We start from the raw sequence: 13,588 nt of genomic DNA, 5'->3' as shown, positions 1-13,588 counted from the left end.
TCAAAATAGGCATTTTCAAAATGATATAATAAATGATCTGTGGAGTATTTTGAGCTGAAACTTCGCAGACACATTTCTGGGGACACCAGATACTTATATTACATATTGTAAAAAGGGGCATAATATGTCTCCTTTAACAAAATTTCACTGTAAAATTACTTCAAATTCGATCTATTACAGTTTTTCACTGTATAGTAAGAGAACTTGCCTTTAACCCTTTTTTTTTACCAAAGCATTTTTACAGTCTTTTACCATTATTATAAAATTATAAAAATTAGTAAATCCGTTTCTAAATGTCACTATAAAATTGATTGTTCAAAGTAGATAAAACAAAGATTACTGGAGTATGTTTTACAAGAGTTTCTACTTCAAAATGTCACATTTAATTCAATGTGTTACATTCAGTTTCTTTGTGATTATTTACTAGCAATTTCTCAGCGAATATTGTTTCCAAGTAAGTCTTACACCAAATTTGATTTATTTTACTGACTTAGACTTTAATTGATACTTAGATCTTTGAAAATGAGTTAAGCAACTCTTCAAAACAATGTCCATTTAATTAGCAACAATAATAAAAAAAAACATAACATTCCAAAATAGCTTTATTGAAATAATAGAGCCCAGTAAAATGAAATGAAATAATGAAATACAATAAAAGGCTAGTCAACTTTGTTAATGCAAGCCTGACTGGCCTTTTTTCTTCATCTGATAAATAGTTTCCAATTCATGTAAGTCTAATTGTGTATGTCTCCAACTCCTCTAGTGTGTTTTTCTTTTATGCATTCCCAGGAGCCACCACAGGATGCATAAACCAGGATCTAATGACCTCTTAGTGAATCCGAGGCAGTGCATTAACGTGCTTCCTCTTCCTGTTTCAGTGTAAACACAATAAAATAGCATTTGCATTTATATAGTTTTTTCACCAGTGGCATTACTCGACTCAGGGCGGGCCGTCGGACAGCTTCATGCTGATTATTACCTGTGGAAAATTAAGATAAGTAAGTAATCCCATGAAAGGAAAGGGCTTCTGCATCTCCACTCCCAGTTAACAAGAGAAATGCAATCTTACAGTTAGATTTGTAATGCAATGCAGACGGTTTTCAGAGTTATCCTGGAGCAGAGTAGGCATCCGTGATCTTTTGAAGATTGTGCTTTTTTTTCCTGAAAATGGTCGGCAGTTATTTGTTGCACTGAATGCCGATACGCAGAGTCTGTTTCCTTAATATACCAGCAAATCTTCCTGGTGGTAAGTTTGCCTCCGTAGCCCCATTAGGCAAAATAGCACGCCATAAACAAAACTAAACTTGAAAGAGCGGCCGCACACTGAAATGGCAAAACGTGTCACAATATCCTCCGAGTTTTATCTGAGCGTTTGATGTTTGTTTCTGTTCAGGCCACCGAACGGATGGAAGGTTAGAGAAAGCAGAAAGCTATCAGACAGATAGAGATCGGGGTGTTTGGCTTCGGCGAAAGCGCTTCGCTTTAATGATAAAACATTGTCCTTTTCTGTAATCCCTCAAGGGAGGCGGCGTTCGTGACGGAAGACAAACAAGATTCTGACACTTCCCGTTAATTAACCTAATTAGCATAGGCCTATTATGTGGCCGGACAGTATCGTGACAGGCCTCGGTGAGAGACTGCAGCGATGACCTTTTGCGGACACCACCAGCTGTCAGCAATTACCTGAGAGCGAATAAAAACTCTGGAGTCCTTCAGCGCCGCTTTACGCTACATATACAGTCACCGAGCGGGGAAGAGTCATGTCTTAAATGCTTTTATTTAGCAATGATGCATTAAACTGACCAAAAGTGACAGTAAAAAACACATATCTAAATATAGATAAAGTAGAATTAAAATAGAATAGAAAGTGCTAGAGTTAGAGGGTCAAATAAAGGTGGAACAGATGTGTTTTTAGTCGTTTCTTGAAGAAAACTTATTTTATTTTATTTTATTTTTTCAAGTAAGGTAATTTTGTTTTATGGTTTTAGTCTGTTTCAGCTATAATAACCCTGTTTTCAACATTTATAATAATAATAAGAAGAAGAAATGTTTCTTGAGCAGCAAATCAGAAAAATGTATATATAATATAGTGTACTATATTATATTGATTGAAACTCCATCTTATTTGCATCAGATATTCAGAGAATACAGTCTGTTCCTCACACACAGTTATCTTATTCTTTCTTAGGCTTTCATGCTACTTTTCTGTCGTTTCTGGAGCTCGACAGACGTGGCCACAGTGAGCTGTTGTTGTACAGAAAAGAGCTTTGTAGAGATTCCTCCAAAACTCTCCTTTTGTGAGAGAAAGCCGTACAGGTTTGGAGCGACATGAGTGTGAAAACTCCTCTTGTAAACTCTGTGTGTCTTATCTTCTCCTGTCTGCGTTCTCCAGGCTTTTCTTGCGAGAAGCTTGCATTTCCCCCTCAGGAATAAGGTCCATTAAACTTTATAGGCTGCAGGCTTTGCTTTAGTTAAAACGTGTGACTAAATGTAAATATATGCTTTGTATCGGGAGCCAGGAGGCTGTTGAGGCACACACAATTGGCTCAGAAAATGCACTGAATAAATTTACTTGAAGTACAACACTTATAACTCGATGCTAATGAGATCCATCAGATTGTTGTTTTTCTTGATGAAATGCTGTCGTCGTGAGGCTCGGTCTGATGTGATTGATGTGTTTGACCGCAGGTACGTCGGTGATGAAGGTTATGGCTTCGGACGCTGATGATCCGAACTATGGAAGCAGCGCTCGGATAGTTTACAGCGTTCTGGAAGGAGAACGATTCTTTACTGTTGACCGACAATCCGGTAAGTGCATAAATGAGTCCCCTATCATTTCCTATTGAAAGATCATATTTATTCATGTCATGAATTGGATACTTCTTTTTATTGCTGCATTTGCAGCCAGACATCATGATGAAAAGTTTTGCACTCTGCAAATTTTCCACTCACTTAGTTCAGAAAATGTACAAATCAACTTTTTCGAGCTATGACATTTTAGTTTTAGGGATTTTATTTTTTATTATTATGTTTTTTATTGTTTTTACTTATTACTGATAGTTGTTCCTTGCTTTTTATAGACTGCACTATAATTTAGTCTTGGTTATTTTCGTTTGTAAGTGCACCAGCACTTAGTACTGAGTTTATCACAAAAAGCCCCGAAAAACCCTGTGAGCAATTTAGAAAAATTACTATTGAATGATATTTGTAGTTAGTCAAGTATGAAGTAAAAGCTTATTTATTTTCTCAGTAGATAAACTGATTTTTAGTTTAACAGAGTTATGACAATTGCAAGTGATTTCTATGCCATGTTTCAAAAACTGTTTAATAGCCAAATTCCTGGTGAAGAACTAATTTAAGATGAGTTTTATTTAGTCAAACCTCTCTGCTCATCAAGGCTGTATTTATTTCATCAAAAACACTGTATATGAATATATATGAAATATTATTACCATTTAAAATTACTGTTTTTATGTGAATAAATTGTAAAATGTAATTGATTCCTGTGATCAAAACTGAATTTTCAGCATCATTACTCCAGTCTTCAGTGTCACATGATCCTTCAGAAATAATTCTAATATTCTGATTGTCTAATATGCAAGAAATGTTTTTGATAATCATCAATGTTGAAAACAGGGTTATTATAGATGAATAGAATAGAATAGAACTGAAATTAAAACTGAAATAAAATTAATAAAAAATATATAGACATAAAATACAATAAAATAAAATGACAAAAATACACAACAAAATTACTAAAACTGAAATTAAAACGAAAAGGAAAATACAAAAAATACAAAAAAAAAAAGGATAATAATGTCTTAATGATACTGAAAGAACACTGGATGAAAGCAGTTGTGCCGCTTCATATTTTAGTGGAAATCAAGATATGTTTTTTTCAGGATTCTCTGAAGAATAGAACGTTCAAAAGAACAGCATTTATTTGAAATAGAAAACTCTAACATTATACATGCCTTTACTGTCATTTTTGATCATTTTAATGCGTCCTTACTAAATGACCCCAAACTTTTGAACGATAGTGTATAAAATACACATTTTTATTCATAAATGAGTGTGCTATGAGTACTCTGAAAAATATGTGCAGTTCCCTTCCTTCCTTAAATAATTCTGAAGCATGTTTTGTTTTGTTTTTGAGTTTTAGTAGAGTGTAAGTAAACAGGGTCCGGCCGCTTCAGACGGACCCTCATCACTGGAGTCTCCAGGGAATATCTCCGCTTTTGCTGCCTGCGTTCGTCCCCTGGGGAACTAGCACTAAACTTTTAATGATTTCTTTTTTCGGGCCGGCGGGCACGAGACCTGAGAGCAGCGGATGATAAATGGCTTGGCCTGAGCCACGTTAGCCGCCAGACTTTCTGCGCGCTCCTTCCTTCTGATCTGAGAACAGTTAGATGAGCTGGAAGCAGATGAGCTGCGTGTTTCACTCCTGACCTTGTTTATTTCCCAAGAAAACAGCATTAATCCCTGGATGGGCTTTTAGTCTTTGACACAGGATAAATAAAGGGGCTAGTTGAGGAGTTTGATATTAATATCAGTTTATTAGATCCAGTGTTAGTGGCTTGCGTTTGAACTATGGCTTCTCATCTCACGCTCTCCAAATCTACAAACCGTTTGATGATGTTCTCATTTGGGGGTTGTCTCTTCTGCTCATCAAGACTGCATTTATTTGACCAAAAATACAGTAAAAACAGTAAAAATTTGAAATGTTATTACATTTTAAAATAACTGTTTTCTGTATCAATATATTTAAAAATTTAATTTATTTCTGTGATCAAAGCTGAATTATCAGCATCATTACTCCAGTCGTCAGTGTCTATCTATCTATCTATCTATCTATCTATCTTTCTATCTATCTATCTCTCTGTCTGTCTGTCTGTCTGTCTGTCTGTTTGTCTATTAAATTATTTAATGTTTTATTATTATTATTATTATTATTATTATTGTGTGTGACATTATTTTCTATAGAATTCAAGTACATTTTTGTGTCAAAATGTGTTTATATTAATGCAAATTTGGGAGAAGTGTTATTTTCTATTATTTTCTGTTTTTTAATTTTTTTTTAATAAAAATAAAACATCCTAATTGTTTAAAAATATGATGTTGGGGAATTAAATATTTTGTAAGGGCTTTTCAAATTCAAATATTCCAAAACAAAACAAAACAAAACAAAAAACAACATTTTAGAATAAAGAAAATGGCGTAATGCTTTTTTTAGCTGGCAGTACTTTCTGTGGGGAAATTATTGTAGATTAGTTCAAAGATAACAAACGACTCTTATTTTGTCAGCTTTACACCAGTGCATCTGACAGACACAGAATGAAAAGCACAAGGCTTTGATAGTGATTTCATGGGCTCTTTAATGTAGATGTAAGATTGTGGCTGATGAAATCTTTCACTCATCGCCACTGTAACGTCTGCATTCATCTCCTGCCAAATGTCAGATGACTGACAGTCATTTTTAGTGGCTTGTCACATTTTGTGTCAAATTCGCTGCATCCAGTCGTGCTCATGTGACATCAGGACAGGAGAGAGAGAGAGAGAGAGAGGAAAGGTTATACGCAACAGGTTCTGGTGTTTCAGCTTATCTTTTGCCTGCATTCTTAAAAAAGGGCGATTTTAGGTTTCCCTGCGATGTGAACAGAATAAAGGAGCAGCGCAGCAGAAGTGTCAGGCTGGCGTGTGTCCTTTACCATTCTCATAATTTCCATGCCTGTCTAACCAATGCCATGGCAACAAAGGATAATTGCAGTCCTTCAGGGTAACACAGTGCCATTGTCTTTATTTCACTCCCAAAATATCTTGATTCCAGGACCTGTGTTCTTGCAGCAGCTCGGCTTTAGAGGAGAAAAGCAAGTCATTTTCAGACCTTCATGGCTTTTGAAACATCCTAGTTTTGTGTTTATTTGCAAATCACTCATCTATTTGATACCTACAAGTGTGAGCTTCACGAAACCTGTAAAGAACAAGGTCTGGTTCAAAATTATGCTATTATACACACACACACACACACACACACACACACACACACACCTTTATAGCATTTATTAATATTTTGAATTAGCCTTTTATATTTTCAGTTTTCATTTAAATAATATAATATAATATAATATAATATAATATAATATAATATAATATAATATAATATAATATAATATAATATAATATTTGTTGGTGTTAGCTTTTTTATACTTTTCAGTTTTAATTTTAATTTTGGTTTACGTTTTTGTAATTTCTGTCTTTTTTCCCTTTTTTTATATTTTTATTCAGCTTAACTGCAGGTTCAGTAATTGTAGTACTTCAACTTAAGTTCATTTTATTTCACTTAATTTACAGGCCTCTTTTTCAAACATATTCTGCAGGGGAAAAAAAAAGATTCTTTCTGACTAAGGATGAGTCAAGTGAATGAACAAATGAACAACAACTAATAAATAATTTTTTTTTTTAAATACACACACACACACACATGCGCTCACACACACACACACACACACACACACCTTTATAGCATTTATTAATATTTTGAATTAGCCTTTTATATTTTCAGTTTTCATTTAAATCTATTTTAAGTTTTTTTCTGGCATGTGGCATGCTTTTGTAATTTTTATTAGTTTTTTCTATTTATACTATTATAGAAATATATACTTTTATATACTATATATACTGTTATAACATTTATTAATATTTTGAATTAGCTTTTTCTATTTTTAATTTTCATTTACATTTTAGTTTACATTTTAGTATTTTTGTTGGGTGCTTTTTTTATATATATTTCTATTCAGCTTTGATTTATTTTATTTTTTTTCAGATTTTATTTCAGTACTTCAATTTAAATTAATTTCAGTTAATTGCCAAGGCAGCATTTCTATTTTTTTTTAAAGTTCTTCATCTAATATTTATATTTTATTTCAGCTTTATTTCAGTTAACAAAAACTATGTTTAATAGTATGGTTTGGGTTAAAATGCAGATCTTTAATTGTTATGAATCTCAGTAGAGCTTCACGTCAGTTGCTTGTTCACACAGACGTTCTTCGATCCACTTCTGCAAAATATTGTTCGGATGGACAATTTGAATGAAATACATTCGTCAGTCCCAAACGCTCAAGTGAAAACTGGTGAACTGCTCGCCTACAAAGTCGTTTATAATTTCAAATGAGTCAAATAAGTTCTCCTTTATATTTATATTCATATCAGAGTGCTAATTGGTAACCATGGCAAGAGGAACTTTTTTTTCTAGGTAGCACTTTAATTGCACAATGGTTTCTTTGAATTGAAGTTAATTCTAAGAGCATAAAAATAACTATTAGTGGTTTCAGACATGCTGCTCGTGCAACCTTTAACATCCATCAATCCACTTCTCTCTCTCTCTCTTCTTTTTTCATCTTCAGGAGTGATCTGGACGGCCGTGGCGGATCTGGATCGTGAGACGCAGGACCGCTATGAGCTGGTTGTCAAGGCAACAGATATGGCAGGCCAAATGGGCGGCCTCTCCGGCTCCACCACAGTGACCATAGTGATCACGGATGTCAATGACAACCCTCCGCGCTTCCCTCAGAGTGAGTGCGCTTTACGACATGTCCTTTGGGTGAATGCAGTCATCAGAACAGCCGTCTGACAGATTCTTCAGCACATGCTCACCAAAAAACGCCCTTGCAAAATAAAAATTGTGATTTCCAAGTCATAAAGGTTAATAAATAGGTAACTCTAGAATAAGGTCTCATTTGTTAACATTACACTCTAAAAAATGCTGGGTTAAATTCAACCCAGTGCTGGGTAAAATAGGGACAAACCCAGCAATTGGGTTGTTTTGACCCAGCGGTTGGGTTAAATGTTTAACCCAACCTTCTGGGTAGTAACCCAACCGCTGGGTCAAAACAACCCAATTGCTGGGTTTGTCCCTATTTTACCCAGCACTGGGTTGAATTTAACCCAGCATTTTTTAGAGTGTAGGTAATGCAATAGATCAGACTTGTTCAGTTTGTAGCTAATTTCTAATTTGTATGATTTTAGTATTGTTTACATGCTATTATTAATATTTTGAATGACCTTTTTGTATTTTCAAATTTCATTTTAATTTTAGGTTACTTTTAGGTAATTTTGTTCATATTTCTATTCAGTTTTAATTTACTCATTTCATTTTTAGTAATTTTAGTAACCTTTTCTAATGACGTTGTTTTTATTTATTTTTTTTCTATTAAGCTTGCCAAGACAATATTTCTAATTTGTGCTATTTTGGTGATATTTATATTCTATTGTAGCATTTATTCATATTTTAAATGATCTTTTTTAATATTTAATTTTTTTACTTTTGTTTCAGTAATTGTTTGTGCTTTCATCGTTTTCATTTTTTAAAATTAATTTATTTTTTATTCAGCTTTATTTGTTTTTTATTTCAGTTTTAGTACTTTAACTTCAACTTATTTTGTTTCTGTTAACTGTCAAGGCAACATTTCTAAATTTCTCTTATTTTTTAAAAAGTTTTTAATCTGATATTTGTATTTTATTTTATTGCAGCTTTATTTCAATCAATGAAAACTATGTTTAATATGTTTGGTTCTAGTTAATGTTTTAGTTCTTCACCAAATGGTCTTGGGGGAAAAAAAAAATTTGTGATTTCCAGGCCTAAAAAAAGACAAACATTGATAAATAGGTAACACTTTACAATAAGGTCTCATTTATTGATAATATTTATCAATAATCAATCAGGCTTATCAGTAAAGAGCATAAATGGCAGTTTATCCATAACATCTGTTGCACACATTATGTGAAAAAGTAGAGCTCTCTCTGTGCAACTGAAGAGGCAACCTTGATAAAATTCTTGTAATTATTAATATTGTAAATGGTTTGTTTAAGCGCTCAAAAGACTTTCAATTCCAGATGGCAAAGTATGTAAATTTTGCATTGACATTCTGTAATGCTGGAACAGCACAGCTCTGTTTGCGTTGGCTCACTTTGAGACGACTAATGCGGTGGAATCATTGAGCAGCTCCAACAATAAACTAATAAAGCACAGCATTTGTCCCTGCTAAGAGAGAATGCGGCACAAGCCAGACACTACTTGAAAATCTGAACAATTGGGACAAACTAATAGAGTTTTGTATTGCAGAAGTGACACAAGCAGGCTGTGAGATGAATGTTGCTATTTGCATTTGCTCTTGAACATTCATCTGCGTGTAGTCTCTTCTATAAAGAAAAAGGGTGGTTAGTTTGTTAGTATTTGTGTTTTTCCAGTCTCAAATGGATGTTTGATTGCTATATCCAATGCTCATACTCTTTATTGATAAGCTGATGCTTATGTTGTCTTAAAGGAGTAGTTCACCCACAAATTAAAATTTGTTGAAAATGTGCTCACCCTCAGACCCTCATTTGTTTCAGATTTGGAGAAATGTGTCGTTTCATCACTTTCTCAGCAATGGATGCTCTGCAGTGAATGGGTGCCGTCAGAATCCAAACAGCTGATAAAAACATCACAATAATCCACAAGTAATCCACACCACTCCAGTCCATCAGTTAACATCTTGAGAAGCCAAAAGCTGCGTGTTTGTAAGAAACAAATCCTTCATTAAGACGTTTTAACTTTAAATGATTCCTCTATCCATAATTTCTCCAGTGAAAAAGTCATCTAATCAGAATCAGGAGAGAAATCTGCACAGATCAAGCATCGTTTACAAGCCAAGACAGTCCAAAACAGTTTAAAATAAATATGTGTTTGGATTTTGATGTGAGAGACAACAGGAGATGGACTTTTTCACTGGAGGAAGTGTTATTATGGATTATGGTCTCATATTTTAGTTGGAAGCAACAGTTTGAAGTTAAAAACATTTTTGTTTCTTTTGGCTTCTCAAGACGTTAACTGATGGACCGGAGTGGTGTGGATTATTGTGATGTTTTTATCAGCTGTTTGGGCTCTAATTCTGACGGCACCCATTCACTGCAGATGATCCATTCATTACATTCAGCACATTTTCGTTTTTGGGTGAACTATTCCTTTAGTTATATTGAAAACAGTTGTCAAAATCTTCTTTGTGAGGATGAGCAACTGATGACAGATGTTTTGAGGTTACTATTCCTTTAAATCAGCGACTCTCATTGAAAACGAGTGGCTTTTTTTGTTGTTGCTGCAAATGGCTGTGAGTGTGAACGCCACTAAACCTCTGCTGTCAGTTCTGAAGGTCTATCAAACGAGCCGCCAGTCATATGTGTTTGGTCAGAAACATTAAAGTTCAGTCGAAATCCTTCCAGCCTTTAAACTCGAAATGATTCCACTGTTTGAAAGAACCTTTTTGGATGGGATTTCTATTGATTAGAAATTCTGTAATATAGCGTGTGCACAGTACAGGTTGATCTTATCAGTGTTAAGTTGATGTGACTTAATTGAATCTACACTACCATTCAAAAGTTTGGGGTTGGTAAGTTTTATTATTTTTTTTAATTTAAAAGTCTCTTATGTAAGGCTCCATTTATTTGATGAAAAATACAGTAAAAACAATGAAATGTTATTACAATTTAAAATATTTGTTTTCTATATGAATATATAGTAAAATGTAATTTATTTCTGTGATCAAAGCTGAATTTTCAGCATCATTACTCCAGTCTTCAGTGTCACATGATCTTCAGAAATCATTCTAATATGCTGATTTGTAGAACCACATTTTACGTAAAATACATACGAATTATCATGAGATCACGTTGTACATTTTATATTAAAACATTTGGAAAATATGCTGAATGCCACTAAACATTATTGAGCAATGACTCATTTCGTTGAGTTTTGAACTGATTCATTAAAACGAATGATTCACAGACACATTCTGAACATTTCTTTAAATAATCTTCAAATCAGGCTGACTTGTGTTTACTAGAGACTCACATATCATCTCTTAACCTCAGACCTCGTGCTATGTCTGTCTAGAAAGATTTACACATAATCATTAAGAATTGATTTCTCTATGGAGAAAATTAATGGTCTGTTTACATCCAGAAGTCGACTGTTGCGCTATATTTAATTTGAAGCTGTTTCAACAGCAACACAACACAATTTCAAACCTCGCTTTAATAAGCACCCTGGCCTTACATAATGTACAGTCTGTAATATATGTCATGTAGGCAATATGCCTGAGTGCAGTATGTGTCATAACGGAGTATAAAGATTTCAGTTGGGCCCACAATACAAAAAGCAGCTTAATGAATTAGATGCTAGAGCAAAACTGGCATAAATGAGGCTTTTGTGGAGAATGAGAGCGGAAAAAAAGAGGAGAGAGTCATCGAAATATGGAGAAAAACAGACATCAGGGCATCTGAGACATTATTACAGCGAGTCTCTTTGCTGTAATAAAGCTAATGCTGCTTTTCCTCTGGAGGAAATGGAAAGGGAGGATGGAAGAACAGCAGAAAAGGGAACATGATACCCCAACGTGTTTCATTGCTCTTTATACAGTGTGGCTGCAAACACACACACACACACACACGAGTCCTGCTTCCAGACATGAAATGTATTAAAGCGTTGGCCACGCGCTCTGCTCTGATGTGAGCAATGAGACAAAGTGCTTTTTATTTGCCTGAGCCTGTGATGTTTATTACAGCCGCTCTATTCAGAGTCACAGCACAGCGCTGGCCTCCGATACGATATATAAGTTAAACACACGCGTGCTGACTACAGCGTGAGATCTGTCTGGCGTGATGCCTGAAAATAATAAAACGCATATCCATATCCGTTGACATATAATATTTTATAACTCAAGATAATCAGACATTGTGATGTGCACACAATTCTGCACAGTAAGTTGTTCAAAAGTGTCAATAAAAACATTTATAATGTTAAAAAAGATTTATATTTCAAATAAATTCTGTCCTTTTGAACTTTCTGTTCATCAAAGAATCCTGAAAAATAAAATGTAGCACAGTTTCCACAAAAAATATGAAACCACACAACTGTTTTCTACATTAATAATAATCAGAAATGTTCCTTGAGGAGCAAATCCGCATATTAGAATGATTTTTGAAGGATCATGTGACACACTGAAGACTGGAGGAATAAATTACATTTTACAATAAATTCATTTTAATGTTAACAAAACAATTTAAATGTTTTTGCTGCATTTTTAATCAAATAAATGCAGCCTTGAGCATAAGAATTACATTGCTATGCACTGTTTTGTTGGTGCATGTAAAATGAATAGGATATTTAGTGAAAAATGGTGCAAACTAAACTTTTTTTATTATTATTAAAAAAACACCCCTTTTAACCCATTCAGAGCCAATACACACATACCGAGTAACTAAATATTTCACAGTATATATATTTATTATTTAATACTTAAATATCATCAAAGGATTTTTTGTTTCTTTTGCTGTATTCCCCAGCCCTAATATGCATGCATTCTCAGCGCAGTGTATCAACATGAATGGAAACCGTTGTGAAAGTAACGTCCTCTCTTTCGCTCACAGAGATGTATCAGTTTTCGGTCTCGGAGGGTGCGGCCGTTGGGACGTCGATCGGCCGGGTGATCGCGACAGATGCAGACATGGGCGAGAATACGGATATGCATTACCTGATCAAAGACGAGGAGGGCGGAGAGCTGTTCAGAGTCTCCACTGATGGAGATACACAAGAGGCCGTCATCACCATCAAAAAGGTAGATGGAAGACATTTCACGCTCTGAAGGTCATCTTGTGTCCTTCACATGTGGCCGTATGGTGTAGTTTGTTGATAGCTAGTGATTTTTAACATCAAGTGGTGATTCAACACAGCACCAAGATTGTTTAATATACAAAAGTGTATTCTAAGAAAGAAAAAAAAACATAAGTAAAATAAGATGAATATATATATATATATACACACTACCGTTCAAAAGTTTGGGTTCAGTAATTTTTTCATATGTTTCACCAATTACTTTAAAATATAATTTATTCCTGTGATGCAAAGCTGAATTTTCAGCATCATTACTCCAGTCTTCAGTGTCACATGATCCTTCAGAAATCATCCTAATATGCTGATTTAGTAGCAATGTTGGAAACAGTTGTGCTGCTTAATATTTTTTTGGGACCTGTGATACTTTTTTTCAGAATTCTTTGATAAATAAAGAGTTAAAAAGAAGAGTGTTTATTCAAAATAGAAATTTTGTGTTACAGCATACACTAGTATTTAAAAGTTTGGGGTCAGTAAATTTTTCTTTCTTTATTTATTTTTTTTAAAGAAATTAATACTTTTATTCAGCAAGGATGTGTTAAATGGATTAAAATTGACAGTAAAGACTTATGTTGTTAGAAAATATTTCTGTTTTGAATAAATGCTGTTCTTTTTAACTTGTTATTCATCAAATAATAAAAGAAAAAAGTATCACAGGTCTTATATATATATATATATATATATATGCTTGAGCCTGAGATATGAAAAATCTATGTTTTATTAAATGGAAATGTTTACTGAATTTGATGCATCAGGCTTTTATGGCTCATATAGTATGTAAATCAAGTAAGATTTTTGTAACAGTAAAAACGCATATAAATATCAGTGGTCACTCTATATCTCCAATAATATGTCTTAGTAAGATGAGATTGAAATGATCCAAAC

General features: G+C 33.9%; 1 protein-coding gene across 1 annotated transcript in view; it reads left to right on the top strand.

Moving 5' to 3' along the window:
- cdh22 (cadherin 22) overlaps positions 1 to 13,588 on the top strand; it is a 152,446-nt gene that overhangs the window by 76,836 nt on the left and 62,022 nt on the right. Inside the window, exons 4-6 of the mRNA XM_016552644.1 lie at positions 2,689 to 2,808; positions 7,404 to 7,571; positions 12,463 to 12,650. Coding sequence (XP_016408130.1) covers positions 2,689 to 2,808; positions 7,404 to 7,571; positions 12,463 to 12,650 — 476 coding nt within the window. The remainder of the gene's footprint in view (positions 1 to 2,688; positions 2,809 to 7,403; positions 7,572 to 12,462; positions 12,651 to 13,588) is intronic.

Source organism: Sinocyclocheilus rhinocerous, unplaced genomic scaffold (genome assembly GCF_001515625.1).
Source record: "Sinocyclocheilus rhinocerous isolate Xijiao unplaced genomic scaffold, SAMN03320098_v1.1 scaffold795, whole genome shotgun sequence".
NCBI lineage: Eukaryota > Metazoa > Chordata > Actinopteri > Cypriniformes > Cyprinidae > Sinocyclocheilus > Sinocyclocheilus rhinocerous.
Note: the sequence above shows the minus strand (reverse complement) of the source record. Positions and strands in the feature narration are given on the sequence as shown.